The sequence below is a fragment of the Cynoglossus semilaevis genome, chromosome 13 (genome assembly GCF_000523025.1).
Source record: "Cynoglossus semilaevis isolate Cse_v1.0 chromosome 13, Cse_v1.0, whole genome shotgun sequence".
Lineage (NCBI taxonomy): Eukaryota > Metazoa > Chordata > Actinopteri > Pleuronectiformes > Cynoglossidae > Cynoglossus > Cynoglossus semilaevis.
This window is the reverse complement of record NC_024319.1, coordinates 9,458,866-9,478,445: the sequence shown is the minus strand read 5'-3', so window position 1 is coordinate 9,478,445 and position 19,580 is coordinate 9,458,866. Positions and strand designations below refer to the sequence as shown.

Genomic DNA, 19,580 nt, shown 5'->3' with positions numbered 1-19,580 from the left:
AAAACAGAGAGAGACTAGAGTGATGGAGGGGACAGGATTTCAGACGTATAGGTTTTTGAAAAATGAAAATAGATTATTTTTCTCAGGGTTGAAGTTGTAAATAAATAAAGACTAAAAGACTCGTTTGTGTCTCACAGCTTGTCCTTCTGTGTTGATGAGCGGTAACACCTTGGCAGGTAAGACCAAGAAAATGAGGGTGAAGAACCTGATGATGATGATGACGATGATGATGATGCTTTGTCTCCCTCAGGTTTCCGTATGATGGAGAAGTTTGGCCTAATAGAGAAAGAGTACAGCACCATCCCTGGAGTTTCTCTGGAGCCTGGCTCCTTCAACAGCTTCCCTTGTTACAGGTTACACCGAGATGCTCTGGTCTCACAGCCCACCAAGTGAGTAACTTTTTACTTTGTTTTAATAAAATTAAATGAATGAGCAGATGTGGGTTTGGACTTTGGAATAAATAATATAAATAAAAAAAAATACATGTTGGTTAACTTGTTTAAGGAGGATCCCATGGCTTTTTAAAAAAAAGCATCCTGGTGAACTTGTTTAAGGAGGATCCCATGGCTTTATAGCATTTGTTCAGCTCAATTCGACAGTAAAAAGTAGTAAAAGAAGTTTGCTTCCTAATTAGACAGAAGGTCACATTTCTGTTGCCAGGTGCAGTACAATTTTTGGCCAGCAGAGGCTGGTTTATATCCTAATAAACATACATAGACTAATAATGTCTCAGGTTTATAACAAAGGGAGCTTAGTCTATGGTTTGATGCAGTGCCATGACCTGCCACTAGAAAGAAATTCTCCTAGTGGCAGGTCTCCAAAGTCTCAATTCTGATTTTTATGCCAAGTTCTGCGACCTACATCAGAGTCCACTCTGTGTTTGCAGAAGTACGGCTGCTACTAAGTTCTGTGACCTACATCAGAGTCCACTGTGATCTGTGTTTGCAGAAGTACGGCTGCTACACCTGTCAGCGTTGGTGTGTCAATTTTAAAGTTGTTGTACGATCCATGTCAGTCAATTTGATGGCTTTACCATCATTCAGAGAGCCTCAGCTCTCCCCACAGTTAAGGCTGTCGCAGATCACTCCAGCTTTCCTCCTCTTAAGTGCAGTCCTCCTGCGGCTGCAAGGAAACCCCAGCGTCGTGGTGCATGCTCTGATAAAGATGCTTTCTCATCACAACTGCATGTGATCTGCAGGAAGTAATGAAAGCGAAGCCTAGGCAGCATGTTCTTCGGCTGCAGTAAATATTTTAACCAATGTGACTGAAACACAGCCACCATTGAGCACATTTGCCAAAAGATTAGCAAACAATGGCGGCTAACGACTTGTACAAACTCAAACATTAAAAGGAATTCCATAAATCATTTCTTCGGTACAGCCTTCGCTGTTAATATTAAAAGCATATATCACCCTGTTCCATTCCAGTGAATGTATTAAAACCAAACTAAAACCTGATTTTCAACTCTACGCCTTATTCTGTTTTTTTAAGTTATTTTGCTTCCATTGTTTGCTGCAGAGTGAACTTCTTCTCTTCTTCTCTTTTTTTTAAGACTAAAAAAATAATTCCAGTCTGTGGTCAGCAGGACACAAACAATACAGCACTTTGAAGTAGCAGCCAGCCTTGGACAATGAGCTGTTTAGTGCTTGCGCCAAAGAAAATGATTAAAGTCACTGGTTGTTATCAACCTGCTGTGAAACTAACATTAAAGATAAGATTCCAGCTCTGCCGTAGGTTGGATCATCTTGTAGCAGACGAGAACCCACATTCAAATGAGTTGGAAAATAATACAGTTGGTGTCGTATCTTTGTATTGTATGTGAAACCAGATTGTGTGTCAGTGATGAGGTGCCCAGCGCTTTTGCCCAGTACATGAATCAGTCCTTGAAGCCTGAGTCAGACTCAAGTCATTAGTCCTGGAAAATGAAGTCTTACTCCAGTCCAAGGTCTTGATTTAAGTACTGGGGAGGGCTGTGTGCGGAGTGGGTAGGGATTACTACTGTTTAGTACTGTTTATTATCATTACTTGATGTGTAAAACAGCGCCCCTCGAAATATTATGTAGGGAGTGAGTGGTACTGCACTCTGTTTCTCTGCCACTACATTCGCTACAATTAATGTCCTACGTTTTCCTGAAAAACAAAAATGCAGCACACATGAGGTGTAGCCTGAAAATAAACACACCCCACTGACTCACTAATTACCATCCGCTGCACATCTCATCAGGGCACATGTGGTGTTCTGCAGTGAACACAGCGAGAGTCGTCTTATGTTCTATTGTGATACTCATTTATCTGTATCAATAATTCAGCCTGTCCAATTTTACTAGGACAACATAGACATTACCCACAGATAGTTGTCGGAGGCTTTTTCTTCATATATTATGTATTGAGTGAGATTGCTCTGTGTCCAGGTGGTGAACAAGATTTATACCATTGCAGCTTGTAATCACATTTATATAAGATGGTTATAAATATTCTTAAAGATGATTGGAAATGCGAGTGAAAAGATAGAGCACTAGAGCACGGCACCACAGGGACATGATGAAATACAAAATTCATGCATCAATTAAAAAAAAAAAAAAAGGCATCAGATGTGTAGCAGAACATTTAGTCCCGCGTGTAATGTCCTGTAATGAGTAAACTTGTCACTTTTGAATGGCTCTTCTTGCTTTAGACAACTTTCTTTTGTAAAGTTTCCCACTGTGGAGTTGTTCAATTTGTGAAATGTGTCACTGACGACTTCTTCTACAAATCAGAGCCGGGTTGATTAAAACCTCAAGGCAAAAAGAAAAAGCAAAAGGAACACGATTTATTAATCAAAAGGCAACTGGAAGTCAAAGAATCTGAGGCAGTGAAATATTTGCGTCACCTGAAAAGCAGACAGCCGTAGTTTGTAAAGAAACCTGAGTGTAAGAGCACATCTGAATCCAATCTCTCTCTCTCTCTCTCCCTTCCTCCCTCCCTCCCCCTCTCATGTACAGGTACCTGCATCCTGAAGGTTTACCATCTGATTATACCATTTCAATGATGATTCGTCTTCTACCAGAGACCCCCCAAGAGCCCTTTGCATTATGGGAAATTCTCAACGATGACCACGAGCCTTTAGTTGGACTTATCCTCGACAGTGAGTTTACAACAACCTTGCTCTTTCCTTCATATTTTTTTTTAAGTGTTTGCTTGTTTGTTGCACCAGTGTTGCATCACATCTCAGTCTGAAGTCACATGGTAAAAGCAGAGAGTAGCTGAATCCCCATTTCCTCACAACACACCTGCAGACGAGAGACCGGAGCAAAATGCTACGAAAACATTTTAACCCTTGTAATGTGTCTTTTAATGCTTGTAGCTGCCCTTCCTATATGAATCTCATACATTTTTAACCAGAAGCCCAAACAGCAGAGTTCCTTTCTTTAATTTTATATGAGCCAAGTTTTATGCCATCATATGGACTGATAATAGCTGCCGCCCGATTGACTGTGGTGCAGCGTTTCCGTCTCGCTCTCACTTTGAAAGGAGTCGTCGCAGAACCACCACACACTTTCCTCCAGCACTGTCATTTTTAGAGGTGATTTTGGACAGCAGTGAGTCAGAGGAGACTCAGGGCAGACCTGAACCGGCTGCAGAGATTAGGTTACCAGCTGTCCTTCATGTTCCTCAAAAACCCCAGGAGAAGCCGCAGGAAGTTTTTGTTTTGGCATTTCTTCTTTCCCTGTCGACCCTAATGCAACTTATGTAGCAGCAAAAAAAAAATGGGGCTGAAAAGGTTGAATTGTGTTTGGGGTTCAGATTATATGGTGCAGTATGTTTTGCTGTTGCTGAAAAGCCCTATAACTGTCCACGGCACATGAATCCTGAACTAATGGAAAGGTTTAATAAAAGTACCATGGATGAGGTGACGTACAGTTTTACAGACTAATATCATAGTTGGTTTAAGGCAGCAGAGAAGCCACATTTCAGCATCACTAAACGAGATATGTTTTACGTTTGAGTTAAAGAAAAAAGTCTAAGTAAACGAGATATATGTTGTACGTTTGAGTTAAAGAAAAAAGTCTAAATATTTCCTGTAACTTGAAAAATAACAAATAAGGATTTTCCCAAAACATTTCAAAACAGCTCTAATTTGATGAGAAACGTGCAGAAAGGACATAATTTTGAATTTATTTTTTGAAAAATAGCAAAAACATGATAAAAAAAGTCAAAACTGGTTTCACCCTGGAATGTCAAAAACTGACCAAACAAACTATACTATACTAGGACTTTTGTGAAAGTGCAAAAACATTAAAAAGGCCAATAACATCTCACAGATGTCAAACATGTTTGCACCCTGTATGTGCACTCGGGTGAACTGTATGATTTTTGCAGCGTCAATATGTTCTAAAATGAACCACAACATGTTGTGTACTGATACTACAAACCTGTACTTGAGTCTGAAGCCTGCAGTGCAAACATCTAACCTTCTCTCCACCGTCTGCTTCTCTCAAAGACTCGGGAAAGACGTTGACGTTCTTCAACCACGACTATAAAGGAGACTTCCAGACTGTTACCTTTGAGGACACAAAAGTCAAAAAGATTTTCCACGGGAGCTTCCACAAGGTTCGTCCTCAATACTCACTTTTTCATTATTTGACTTGAAAAGATGTGTGAGAGACGGGTGGAATATTATTTTATTCCCTGTCTAGTGGCAGAAATGAAATAGAAAAATATTTCACCATGACTTTTAGGAGTTCATATTGTAGATGAGCATATTTGCCGATGTCCGATATGCGATATTGTCCAAGCACTTAATTTCCGATTCCAATATCCACGATACCTATAGCCTTGGTAATATTTATTTATTTATCTGTACAATCCACACAATTAATCGCATATGACTATGCGATTAATTAAATGATCTGGAATGCTGCCATCTAGTGACCTTCACTTTAATATACAGCCATTTATCCCCAAGATTATTTTTAGGGCACTCATTTGGCGAAACCCAGACATTGCTATCAGTTTTTTATTATCGGAGGAAAAACAATAAAGATTCTTACAGATAATATCAGTCGACCGATATTGTTGGACATCCCTAATTTTTCTGTTTTCATAATTACACTTAAGAAGACCTACAGTAGTTACTAGATGCTGCTTAGTCCAATACAGTTGTAAGGAGGTACACGATTTAAACATTTTACCAGAATGGAAATAATCTTCAAGTTGAACTGGGAAAGGGTTTGAGCAAAGAGTCAAAACATTGATTCAAATTGGAGAAGAATTCATGACCAAATCTATGACGTGTCCATGTCACTGCTTTGTTGGATTCCACTAACATTTCTTTACATCTGCCTGACAATGGAGAAAACTCAGTCATTTAGTCTCAGTATTTTATTAGTCTGACTAAAACAGGACTTTTTAAAAACCGCATCTTGTCACTGAAAATAACACCTTTGTTGGCTTTGATCGGTGGCCCCCACTGGGAGCACACTCACCAGTTAGCATTGAAGTATTCACCTCATTACAAGTTTTAAGCTGCTCAGATGTGCTGCACTGAAACTCTGCAGAGCAGGGAGAGAGACTGAGGGAGCAGGAAACTTGGCAGCGAGCCTCTGGGAAAGAGACACAAAGAGAAAATCTGATGCATTGTGATGTTTTGAAAGCGGTGAAGCCTGTTGGGTGGTTTACCACTGACTTCTGGAGTGGAATTTTTCTCTTGACCTGTCGGCTGCTGTGGAGTGTTTGTTTATGTGCAGGTGGTGATTGTCCTCCACCTTGGTTTTTTTTGTCCACTCCTACTGAACTCACTGCACCTTCTTTATGAAGGAGTCCAACAGCAATTTTTAAAACCATTAATACAAATTACTGATCCCTAATATTTAGTTGTCAGTGTAGATTATGGTTATATTTTTATTTTGTGCTAAAAACACTATATTTCCAAAAATATTCTGCGTAGACAACAGGCTGTAATTAGTATCTTTTTATTCCATCTACTAGCATCAGTACACTAACAAGCTGTTTCTAATGAATCTATTATTGACGACCACAGCCAGTATTTGTGTGTGTGTGTGTTTCCAAGCACTTCATTGTATTCCAATATTTTTATGTTAATTATATCAAATTAGTCTGCTTGGCTGAAAATGACATGTTTTTATTACATTCGCTCCCAGACTCACTTCAGGTGATATTTAGTGAGAGGGAAATAAAATAAATAAATGAAGCAGATGCTTCTGTGGAAGAAATAATGACATTTGTTTGGACAAGGCTGAGTTTAATGACTAATTCACAGTTCACTCCTCTGGGGCATGAATATCCACAATACTGCGCTTCACAGATAATAACAACTCATCTCCTGACGACAAAATTGTTTAGGAGTATTTGCAATATTGTTGGTTTTGTGTGTGTAGAACCAGGCATTTTATATGAAATGTCTTTACATCCTACATGTGGAACACTTCAATACAACACTATTTTATTATTTCTTCAGAAACAAACAGGGAAATGTATTGACTATTCTACAGAACTGACCCGAACACCAACACAGTAACAATCTGAATATTAATATTAAAAAAAAAAGTAAAACAAGACTAAAGTTTTAATGGTAAAGATATAGTAGGAATAATAAAAAAAAGAATTTCTAAAAGAATTTCACCTTCACACCAATGCAGAAGGTAATTCACTTTTACAAAGCTGTAAAAATGTTTTCATCAAGAACTGAGTGAGAAATGTTGCCAAGGAATTCAGCAGTTTCTGCACTGTGCAGAACAGAACATTGCAAAAGTAGACCAGTTTGCAATGCAGAAATGTCCACTGATCCTAGAATAACTGCCAAGACACAAATGCATTATTAAGTAAAAACATCATCTAGAATCAGGGTTTTTAAAAAAAGTCCTGCAAAGGAATTGAACTGTGAAAATGCAGGTCAAGAAGAACTCAACCGAACATCAAGACGCTCTAATGTTTGCTGAGAAAAACCAGGGAGACAAAACCAGAACGCTTCACCACTGAGATGAGGCTTTTGTTTAGGCAAAGGAATGGAGAGGCAAACAACCCAAAGAACAACATCCTCAATGATAAAGATGTAAGGAGGCTTTCTTGCATTGTGCCTACACGTCTATTGAAGCCATTAATTTATAACATAAATGTAGTTTGTATCATCACGTTAATGTAGTTTCTTTTAGGCAAATTGGCTGCCATTTTTGATTGTTTCTGTGAGGAGTGTCATTGAATTTCTGTTTAAACCAAACCACTGTGTAGGATTAGCTGTTCCTCTTCCTCGGAGCAATTTGTCTTCCCCTTTGTTTTGGGTCCTTCTGTTTGTCGAATGTGACAGTGACGAGAGGGAAAACAGATGTGGGAGACTGAGGTGTTGTCTTTAATTTGGGCTGGACCACAGTGGAACGGCACACGTGTGTCTGTGTCTGTGTCTGTGTCTGTAACAAAGGGATTAACATAATCAAACACATCTTCTAGCGATGTGGAGTTTACAGAGCCTGACACTCCTGGGTGAGACAGTGGGGGAGACACTGGAATACGAGATGAACCGATGAGGAGCAGAAACCTGATGTTCTGTTTTTGAACATAGAAATTCAAAAGAAATTAACTTCATTAGGGCCCACATGTTGCTCTGGGTCAACTAGTTTTTCAGCTTCATAAACAAATGAATAAATGATTTTCTAACTGACCTCCAGCACTAACAACTGTCCTTGAATGCTTTACAGTTTTTAGTACTTTTGCAGCTTTTTACCAGTATTTTACTGCCATTAAAAACTACTGTTAAAACTGCACTCCTCCATTATGAGGCAGGCTCCAACTGTGCCAGAAGCTTCTTTAAAAAATACATAAGCAAGAGATTAAAAGAAAGAAAGAGCTGTGTCTGCTCTGCGTTATGTAGGGCTTCAGGATGTAGGACCTGGACGCTGCCGTAGTACACAGTAGATCAGGTGAAATACGGTGAGGTTTTATTGTCCTGTTTTTTAATGCAAATGGAGGCAGGATTGTTGCACAGCCTGGTGAAATTTGGTGAAAGTTTAATCTCATGTTCCTTGAGATATCCACAGAGTGTTTATCTTGACTTGACTCCAACTGATTTGTTTGAAGCAGGTTTTACCTGGATACAGTCCTGTGTTCAGAATGATTGTACTAATATCACTATGAGAGGGTTTGTTTGTTTTTTTTTATTTTAGCACATATAAAAACATACTGTAAGTACAAAATACAATACAGTATTATAACAATAATATAAACCAAAAGAAATTTGTTTGCATTCCTCTAGTGTGTCTGTGTGTTTATGAGGTGATAAGTGGGAATATCCCCACCCCCCAAAAAGAACTTCTCAACGTTTTCCAGTTAGTACTGAAAAAGTGCCATTGCAATATGCAATTTAATGCAATTTTAATTTAATTTTTTCAACGACATCAGCACAAAAACCTTTTTTTTTTCTTCTGCTCAGAAATATTATCCTTCAGTTTTGTTTCCTCCGTTTCTGTGGCGTGGCCAGCTTGAGAAGTTAAGTTGTACATTTCCCACACACATACCAGCACAGAATTGTACCACCCACCCACACACACACACACACACACACATACATTAGTGTAGGTGCACTAAAAATATTTTTTTCAGCTGAAATGCTGATAGCCTCACATTATCTCAGACGGTGTGTTTAAAAAACTGCCATAACAGTTTAGGGGTTTGTTTTCCTCCGCCTGCTATTTCACTGACTCTACCACTGCTCTGAACTGTGTGCTGAACTTACACAGGGGTGAGAGAGGGTGAGGATGCTAATTCATACCTTTATGAACCTTTGGATTCTTTGCAACTTATATTATAATTGTAAAATCAGAGTAGGTTTAAACACATTATGAAACATAATTTTATACATTCTCTCACTCTCTCTCTTTAGTGTAGGTGCACTAAAAATATTTTTTTCCTTGGTTTAGATGATAATCCATAGAATATTAAATGAAAAAAAAACATGAAAGAAATAATATTTATTTTTAATTTCCCTGTGAAGTGCGATAGTTCACTGAGTAGTTTCATCTTTTAAAATACATTCTTTGTTGAAACAAGTCCAAGTCTGGCTGTGAAGTACAAGTCCCTACCTACAGGGCACCAGCTGAAGTAGTACCACAAAGACCAAGACTATATTCATCGCAGCTACAAACTCTATTACATATGACATCACTGCTGTCTAACAGACCCATGCAGAGGAGCTGACTCCAGCATGGAGTCCTTTTATCCAGCAGTCTCCAAACTCACACACTGAGTCTGCCCTCAGGAAACGAAGAGGGTTTTAAAGAAATCTCATCCAACTCAAAATAATAGTAATTGACCTAAGCCCTATTGTAGTGGAAGATGTTGAAAAATACATGAGTGATGCTTCTGCACTCCATATAGTTCATCTCACCCAAGGGTTTAGTCACAGCCTGGCTGGTATTACTGATGTGGTACGTAGTTTACATATGAAGAGGGATGGGGGAATCCACAGTCTGTGTTTTGTTTATAAAATGTGATTGTGTACTGCTGCAGTGTGTGATGCTCAAAGTTCGCATTTGACACCATGACGAATGTCCATTGCGGGAACAATAATGTGCATTGTTTCATCAAATATGAATAAAAAACATTCTCCGCGTCCACATCTGAATTATTTTAGCTCCCAGATTTTACTGTTGGACCAGTAGTGTCGTTCATTTTGTGAGATTACTATTCCAATATGTGCGACATGGAAAAGATAATGTAGCTCTGTCAGAGATTTATTAAATCAAAACCGTCGTCCATCTTCCATTTCAAAATGATAAAAGAAGACCAGTGATGCAGAGATCCAAAGAACGGAGATGCTGCTGATTCATTTAGACAAGAGCAACACAATCATTAATGCATCCATCTTGAGCTGGTGGTGGTTTTATCTGTGGATGGATTTCGTAGACAGCTTGAAGTCATCTGACATTCAAACAGCAGCAGCAGGCAGAGAAAACACATTTTGCTCATATTTAACCCATCACTTGTGCAAACTGGTTTTTATTGTTTTTTTGGTTTGTTTGTTTTTTTCATGTTAAAATGGATACCAGTTTTCTGGTTATTATGTTTAATCTGCACCAGATTATGACAATTTGGAGGCTGTTTCTTGAGTTCTACAGTAGTGTCCAGACTTTGTTTAAAGGCAAAAACAGCCTGAGAGGAAGAGAGTGAATGACAAAAACATGGTGTTAAAAATTATTTTCTATTATTATTTTCTATTGTTATTTATAATTACAGTATCTACATATTACTTGTCTGCTATGTTAGTTAATTAATCAGTAAAATACTTAAAAACAACAAATATAAAGAGTTTTAGCAGTTGCTAACAGATTAGCGGTTAATCGACAGCTAAATGGCTAAAACATGGTTAGCAAACATTAAAGTAAATATCACTAGATTGAACATTGTTAATATTTTACCAACTAATTGGATCTGAAACAACTGTATTCATCTTTTCAGATGTCACGACTCACACCTCACACACTATCATCCACATACACACATACAGAACAGAGAGCTATTATGAAGCAGCCAACAAAGGGTGGAAAAGAACGAGGCACTTCGACTTGAATTTGAACTCTGTCTAACTCCACATTAACGCCATCTTTTCACTGAATGTCAGTGTCAGTGCTGAGGTCAGTTTAATGTCAGGTCAGCACTTTGGGGATCAATTAGAGACATACAGTCTAAATCGTTTTTTCTCATAGAATTATTTCAACACTTTCAGTGCCACAGGCTGAACAACAAAGAGAAAATGTCTAAGTGAATAAAGGAGAGAGGCAGTCTGTGGTTCCACGGCTGAAGAACATCATGATTGCTAATGCTGCCTGCTCTGTGTCGCCCATCCAGCTCCATGTGATCATCAGTAAGACGTCTGTAAAGGTGGTGTTAGATTGTTCTGTGATTGGAGAGAAATCCATCAACGCAGCGGGGAACATCACCACTGACGGCGTGGAGGTCCTGGGAAGAATGGTTCGATCCAGAGGACTACAGGACAGCTCTGCTCCAGTCAGTATGAAGTACAACCTGTAAAGGGCAGCAGATGATTGGACTGATGTGTGTTGTGTTGCTGACTGGTTTTAACTGGTCAGGAACATTTATAATATTGTTGCAATAAGTTGTGATTGTTTTTCTGCGAACTAAATATGTTTAGTGGACAAAAAGTGAGAAAAACGTAGGCATACATTTCCTAGAAAAAACAAATTAAAACTACAACAGAGCTTGATATGTTTTTAAAATGCCTTTTTTATGAAAAAAAACATTGCTGCTTAAGTCTAAATATAGCAGAACAAACTCGTTGAATCATAAAAATAATCACTCAACTCACATCCTTGCTATTATTTTGTATTATATTATGTCAAAAGTATTGAAAATCATCAAAGATTCGTACTGTGGGTCACATCTTCTTTTTTTTTCTGTAGTCTAAAGAACATGTCAGGCAGCTGCAGTTAAAGAAATAATACCACGTCTTCTTCTCTGTGTGTGTTTGTAGTTCCAGCTCCAGATGTTTGACATCATCTGCAGCACATCCTGGGCCAACAGAGATAAGTGTTGTGAACTTCCAGCACTGGTAAGAGTTAAATGCACACTCTGTATACTGTTGTTTAAACAGGTATAAACAGTATATGTTTGAGTTTCTGTTTTTTTTTTTTCTATTCAGCTTTCAAACCACAGAAGTTCATAAAATAAACTTAACCTCACGTACAAACCCAGGATAAACAGACAAGACAACAGCCTCGCTGCACTATTGGGAAAAACCTGGTGTAATGGTGTAAATGCTCCAGTCTGGTGTTCAACTCTAGGTCAAGACCCACCACTTTAGACACACTGTTGTAAATTCTCTCACATAGTGACACATGCACAGACATTTATATTCACGTCTGTATCCCTCCGTGTTCCTGTGTGATTGCATAATGCTATTATTCCCCTGCTATTACACTGTCAGATACTGATATTGATGATAATTGTGGTTACAATCAAACTGACTTTTGATGAATCCAGGATTAAAGCCAAATTATTTGGACTCTGTTCCAAATCCAAGATCATTATCACTGACTGGTGATGGCAACGGTTTAATTTATGTGCGTTCATTTTACTAATGAGCGCGCTGAAAGTCAGCGCTGCTGTCTTTGAAACGCGCACAAAACACACACGTCTGTCCAAATTGTGCGAGTGTGAGGACAACAGTGGTCAGATGAAGCTCCAGGCGAAAATATACCATCACTTCAAAGAGATGTTCAGCTATTTAAAATTCAGACACAATTGTTTTGCCTAAAAGTTATGCCGACATGCATTTGGGTTTCAGAGAGTTGAAGAGCAGTGTCCAGCCATGCCTCACGCCTGCACGTGCTCCCAGGACAGCAAAGGACCCCCAGGACCCACCGGACCCCCTGTAAGACCTCCTCTCATGTCTTTATTGTTTGAAAAACGTGTATGTTTATGTTAAGATTATTTTATTATTAAGGTTGTTTTTTTTCTCACACTACATATAAAATTTTAGTGAACATTTTTGGCTTCATACTTCATTATCTGCAGTTTCAATTTTGTGTTGGACTTTTTCTTTTTCTTTTTGTCTTCCTATAGAAAGTATTTCTGTGTTGTTTTTCCATGGTGGAGTAGCGCCATTCTGTTATCGTGAGTGTCGACGGTGCCCTTTTGTTGCTTAGGTCTCACAAGAGCACAGATGGAATACACAACTGCATCACTTTTTTTTATCTTCCTGATTGCAGCCTCAATAACAGCATAGTTGTGTGTTGATTGTGCAACAAATAGTTATCTTACCACAGCAGCTCTTATCACCTATGCTATCAGCTCAAGGCAAAACATATTGCTGCAAAATAGAGCTAACGTTAGCTATGAAAGTCCGGTACAGGCAAATGGTGTAACCAGTCCACTAACGTTAGCTATGAAAGTCCAGTACAGGCAAATGGTGTAACCAGTCCACCGATCAGATGACAGGGCCAAGAAAATCCTAAAATGTTACAGTAGTAGCTGTAATTGCGTAGAATGTGTGTTTTGCACTTTCCTGAGTGTGTAGCCAACAGAATATAGATGAAAATGAATGTTTGTTGTTTCGGTTCCTCTCAGTTTTTTGTTTTTTTACAGGCCTGTTGGGTTTTGCATTTTCCCTTCTTCCTGTCCCTTAGTTATTTGTGCATTGACCTTGACTGACTGATCTTATTTTCAGAGAAACTTTTCAGACTGAGGTGGTAAATTTCAAAGTTGGTCTGTCACTGGCAACTTCCTGAGAAAACTGGGTTGAAATTCAAACGGCTTGTTTCAAAATCTTTATTGTCCCTCAAGGACATTTGGGAGTGAGCACATCAAGATAAGGCATAGATTAAACATTTATACTCATACAATGGTCTGTATATTTTAATGGAACCAAATGGCAGTCACTGTTTATTTATCATTTTCATCTCCCAGTAATAATTATAACATCAAAGCCCTGGCTTTTAAGGAAGATTTTTTTTCGATCCCAGTAAATCCTAAAGTGTTTTATTGATGTGGTTCTTGTCAGGGAGAGAGAAATGATCTTGAGCTCCAGCAGTATTCCTGTCACGCAGCTGCAGGTATAACCCGATAGAGGCTGAGAGCAAGTAAATGAGCTCATTTACAGCCTCAGACTTTTTGTCTGGATTCTGTCTTCTCTTTCTTCTCTTCCTCCCGTGGACTCATGCTCTCTCCTTTACCTCTAACCTTCATATCGTTTACTTTCTTGCCTTAAATTTTCTCTCTTCCTTCCTGCTGCAACCATTGGGGCTAAGGGCAGAGGGGAGGACGTGGATCAGCACCAGTAATTACACAGCAATTCAGTTTATCACCTCGGCCCATTAAAATCCCCCCTGTATTCATCCCTGCCTGATGAGATAGATCCACTCACTCATCCTGTCCTTTCATCACCGTCCCGTCCACCTCAAACCTCATTTGTTTTACTCAGTTTTCTGACTGATTTGACTTTGCATCATCATGGAGGAAAAATAATTAAAGGTGAGAGTTTGCTTAGTTATTGAATCATCAATCATCAATCCATCAAGTCTTGTATTTAAATGACAGTTGAAGGTTCACTGTGCAGGAATGTCTCCTGTTGTTTGTACAGCAAGAATTGACTGTACCTTCCCTTGTCGTGGGGTCTTACTTCTTCTTCCAGACTTTTAAAGACGGTTCTGTATCCTTTTTATCTGTCCCTTTCAGCTTTGGCAATACTTTTGGTTTTTCATCTTCAAACATTCACTGCATCTAACGTAGTTTATACAGTACATTTTTTTCCATTTGTCTGACATTAAGGACATACATTTTCAACTCTGTATTTTACAGTAGGGAAAACAGACACTGTCATGAGACTCAAGGACACATCTTGACAGTTCAGTGCGAGTGTTCCTCAAGCCTGTGTTTGTACGGCTAAATTAAGTGAATTCAACCCAACTCTCATCTCTTTATCTCTTTACCTCACATAAAACAATAGTGACTATATTTCACCATGTTGTTTGTTGGATTTTGTATTTCCTTCTTTCCATTTTCTTCTTTTCATTCTTCTGCCTCCACTTCCTCCTGAAGCCCCAGACATTTTGTTTTCGTTCCTTTCTTCTTCTGCGTGCATTCGTCCTCTTCGTCTTTATTGGTTCCTCCCTCTGCCTCTTTTCTTCTTCTGCGTGCGTTCGTCCTTCGCTCCGTCTTTATTGGTTCCTCCCTCTGCCTCTGACCAGGCTTCTTAAATCACACTGTAACTGCAGCATATAGCCATAGACCAATGGTTTATTGACAAAATCGTTGTCTCCTTTGTGCTGCACACACTGAGCTTTTTTGAGAAATGGATGAAAAGTCGACGCAGTCCCCCTCGTGGAACAGCACAGTGGCTGTTAACACAGTAAATATAGTTTATCTCCTGCAAACGGAGTAATAGAGTAATACAGACAGGGAAACATCGAGGATCATTACTGACTATGAAAACTGAGAGAATCGCTGTAAAAACATCGACTGCACGCTGAATGTGCTGTTCTGCTGACGAGATTTTGCACACAGTGAAATAAATACTTGGATCTTTGTGGGGAAACCTGATGTGATGTCTGAACACACAAAGCGCTGCTACCAGGAGACAGAACGAGCTGTAGAGCAGAGAAATCATAACACCAGTTGCCTCCCTACTTCAAAAATAGAAAGGATGTCCTGACTTATTCTTACTTCTTTAGTACTGAAGAAAACATTTTGCGCTATAGCAACAAAGGCAAATCTGCAAAACAGTATCTTCTCCGAGAGAATGTGTCTCTCAATCCTTTTGTTCACAGTTAATGATCTCCTTCTTGCCCAGGAGCCGTTTCTGCACTTTTCTAAAACTTTTAGTCTTGTTTGAAATAATATTGATTGCCTGCACTGAATTGCAGCCTGTTTCGCGTGATTTGGCACAGACTCGATTCAATACAAAGCATCAGTCTGCAATCAATTTGACATTAAGGAGACGTTCGGTGAAAGCATCTCTGTTTGTCAAAACGTTATTGTGCCTCTGCTGTTTGACATCTTAAAGAGGCTCAAAATTGTCATTTTGCCCAATAGCATTAAATCGCTCAGTAAGGAGCAGTGATATATTTTCCTTTTTTTCCATTAGTGGACAATAAAAAATCCCAACGTTTGTTCTGCTGATGTTAAACAGCTTATTTAAGGTTCTCTCCAGGTTTTACTGCACCCCAGAAAATCATGGCTACAAAAAATCCATTTATACAACTCACAAACAAATTGGTAATTTTATAGACAAAATAAGTCATTTTGAATAGCAAGTGTTTTTGGCATAAATCTTTAGGCATAAATTTGTAAATTCACAATGTTGACATGAATTTAAAAAGAAAAACTCTTTATTTCTCATCTTTGTTTTCCGTCTACCTGAGGCATAAATTAAAGCACAAAGGTGTAAGAAATTGTACACTGTAACTTTTTTCTTTACATCTGTGTCATATTACCACTTAAGTGTTGATGGATGTTATCAAGTGAAAAAAGCCTTTTGTTCATCAGACATCAGGCAAAAGCTACTGCTGACATAAAGCTACAGGACTCACAGCTTTAACGTTGTTACCCTGCAGCAAAGTCTACGGAACCGAAAGTACTTGAGAACAAATATGATATTCCACAAGGACGTTTTCTAATAAATAAATAAAAATCATTAGGTTGATGCTTTATAGAAATATGTTAAATTTTATTACAGAACTTTTTTGTCACTTCTTATGGACATTGTTGAAGGTTAGCCAAAGAAACTATTTACAAAGATCTCCACATTCTTCCTAACCCTCCTGCCCTGCCACCACCAACACCACCTCCCAATCACGTTGTGCTCTTTGATCAAATACTCTAGGAACTACTTAGCTCCCCACATTGTTCCCAGGGGGAGACTTTTTAACGCAAACACAGAAAAATGAATGTATCCCAAAAGGGCCGATGATTAACAGATGTGTTCGGCGTGTCCCTGGATAAACCTCTGGACCAGAGACAGGTCAGAACAGGGTTTACCGCCACAGACTCCTGCGGCTGTTACACACAGATGCAAGAATAATAAAGTGCAGCTCGCAGAGGGACACTTTACAGTACAGGTCACAACTGACTATCATATTTATAATCCTGCCACAGCTCTACATTTCCACTTTTATTAGAGTTTTTAAAAATGACTCCAGTTTTCTAATTTATCTGAGAGTCTCTCTCTCTCTCCCCCTCTCCCTCTCTCTTCCCTCGTTTTTGCTCTTTTCAGACAGAGAGCTTGCAAATATTGATTTTGTCCTGTTTTTTTATGGTGGTGTTTTTTGTCTTTCCTGTGTTTCAGGGTGGTCCAGGCATAAGAGGGGCCAGAGGAGACAGAGGAGAGCCAGGAGTAACAGTGAGTAAAATGCACTAGCATCTTTTCGAACATTCCTGGAGGAAGAATAAGTGCAGGACTGTGTGTTTCTCACTCAGGAAAACTCCTCTGTGGATAAAAGCATTGTTCAAATATATATGTGCAGGCCTTACATTATTTTCTAAGAATTTTTTCTCTCGTATTTTCAAACTAGCTGGGTATCAGAGGACGTGGGATCAAAGCTTTGTCAGATCTTTTTGCAGCACTTACTAAGTATTAGTGAAGACATCTGCCCGTCATCTAACATGAATGAAACAGAGCCCATGTGAACATGATGTGCTCTCTGTCAAGTAGAGTTCAATTACAATCTGATTTTAGTAGAACTCACACGTCTGCTTTCCAAGAAAATAATAATTAGAGCTTTAATAAATCATCAATTATTCGCCTGTTATTTCATTACAGTTTTCATAACTTGAATTTTTGAAATGTCATTTTAAATTAATTTTGCAGCCACTAAACATTGGTTCCACTACAGTGTTTTACATTGACTGATTCCATGACGCACATGAGGCCAGGATCACAAACAACATGGAGCAGAAAAATATCTTTTATACAATATATATTTATATATTTATATGTTATCCTTCATTTAATGTTCTATATATCTATTTTTTTTAATATATTAATACTTTTATTCTAATTAACCCATTACAAAAATGATTGATAGCAGCAGATCAAACCCCATCCCCTGGTCTAGTCAGTTATTTGAATGAATGCTTCTTCTAACACAGGAAGTCAGTACAAATTGATGTAGCTGGAAATGTCCTCAGACCAATAGCAAGGTCCCATGATTTTGCTTTGATCACTGATTTTTCAAGAAATGCTTTCAAACAGCCTTTTGAAAAAAAAAACAAAAAACCCAGCAGCATCATCATTCTGATCTTTTTTGCACATAAATGAGCAGCTGCCAATCAGGAAAACAGGGTTGTTTATCTCAAGCGTGTGTCCGTCTTTATCTCTGTTGAATGCAGAATGGAGTGCTGGCATGAAACGCTCCGAGAAGATTGAAAAGCTTTGACAAGATGGGTTCAAACTGACGGAACACTCAAAATATACCATTTTTGTTGCCTTTGATGGAGGCAATTATGTGGTGGTTTTCTGTTGTGCACGCACAGATATGAAGCACACGGTGCACACTCAGCTTACACCAGTGTAATGTCAGTATGGTTATGTATGCATGTGTACTGTAATAATGGAGCTTCGTACAGTTCTTTTGGTTTAGTTGTATTTTTGAGTGTACTAGATTGGCTCTCTTCAGTGTAATCAGTCTGCTCCCAACAGTGAGTAGCAGTTTCTGATATTCACCACCGTCTAACTGCCCATGGCAGCATTGTGTTATAGCACCCAAGACATGAGCTCTCAGAAAAAAAAGGAAAAAGAAAAATAAGGCTATTTGTGACAATCAGATTTCTATTGCCCATTACAGCCCTAACAGCAATAGGACTGGTGTCAATGCCCTGGTTACTGCAGTCTTCTACTGCTATGTTTCAAGCATTAGCAATAGCAATAGAAACTGATTTTTCAGGTTAATAATGACTGTGATTAATTACAATGATTCATGATTAATCAAGATAAATGAATATCCCCAACAATAGTCATGAATAATCATAATTGTCATTAATCACGATTAATCGTGATTAATCTATAACTATGACAAAAACCTTTTGTCTCTGTATATTGCTGTATATGTGTGACTAATCCAAAGACTTGGTGGATTTTAGTCATTACTGAGCACCTGGACAGTGGCTTGGGGGAAGAGTAGAGAATTGATTTTAAAACGTTTTTCAAGCCGTTGTCCTTTATTGTGAAGTTTATCGTCGAAGTAGAATCAAGACATTTCAGTTTCAGTCCCTGGTTTCAGTCCAATGGTTTCCTCTGACTGTTTGCATGGATGGGACAAAGTTGAGTTCAGTGTTTGTATGGTTGAGCAGTAAAACAATAAATACAGTCGGAGCGTAGATTACTTTGGCTCCTTCTGCTGCTGAGCCAACAACACTAATGCATCAAATCAGTGGTGGTTTACAGGAATTTCTTCTTCTTCTTTTTTTTTCCTGACTCCTTCAGCAAAAACCCAGTCTGCAGCTCATGACACAGATGAATCAAAGCAGCTGCTTCACTGACAGAAACAGATGACAAAATAGACAAATGTCTCCATCATTTCCCTGTTGTGGTTCAAATGTGGCTCAAGATGACTTATGTGAACTTACTGTTCTAAAGCCATGGTGGCATACAAATGGTCTACAGACGGTCTACAGACGGTCTATAGTATGTTCAAGATCCTTCTGTTTCTGACAGAAAGTTCATTACAGGAAAAACTGCTTTTTCCTAGTCATTAAAGTTAATACAATACATTAACATTGTTGTCTTTGCAGGGACCTCAAGGGCCAGTGGGAGAGAATGGTCCAGCTGGACCCCCAGGGCCACCTGGTCCCCAAGGACCAAGTGGACTCACCATTCAAGGCCCTCCTGTAAGTAGCTGTTCTTAAAATGGATTTGAAATAAAAGAATAACTGACATTTAATACACTGGAAAAACAAATTCAACAGCTTTATAACCACCATAATATCATTTGAAGGAAATAATCTTTCCAAAATGCAGCTTACCTTTTCTCTAAAAGATAATGCATTTTATTTTGCGAAACAATTTTCTAGTAATTCATTATTTATATTAAGATTTTGTTTTATCTAGTGTTTAAACTTTTTGATATTTCAGAGGTAAA

At 38.6% G+C, this 19,580-nt stretch overlaps 1 protein-coding gene across 3 annotated transcripts in view; it reads left to right on the top strand.

Annotated features, from left to right (window-relative positions):
* Window positions 1-19,580, top strand: part of col14a1a (collagen, type XIV, alpha 1a) — a 120,429-nt gene that overhangs the window by 81,972 nt on the left and 18,877 nt on the right. For all 3 annotated transcript variants that reach the window (XM_025061661.1, XM_008323480.3, XM_025061660.1), the window contains exons 30-38: window positions 138-176; window positions 251-389; window positions 2,982-3,124; window positions 4,481-4,590; window positions 10,837-10,995; window positions 11,480-11,557; window positions 12,293-12,379; window positions 16,790-16,843; window positions 19,234-19,329. In XM_025061661.1, coding sequence (XP_024917429.1) covers window positions 138-176; window positions 251-389; window positions 2,982-3,124; window positions 4,481-4,590; window positions 10,837-10,995; window positions 11,480-11,557; window positions 12,293-12,379; window positions 16,790-16,843; window positions 19,234-19,329 — 905 coding nt within the window. The remainder of the gene's footprint in view (window positions 1-137; window positions 177-250; window positions 390-2,981; window positions 3,125-4,480; window positions 4,591-10,836; window positions 10,996-11,479; window positions 11,558-12,292; window positions 12,380-16,789; window positions 16,844-19,233; window positions 19,330-19,580) is intronic.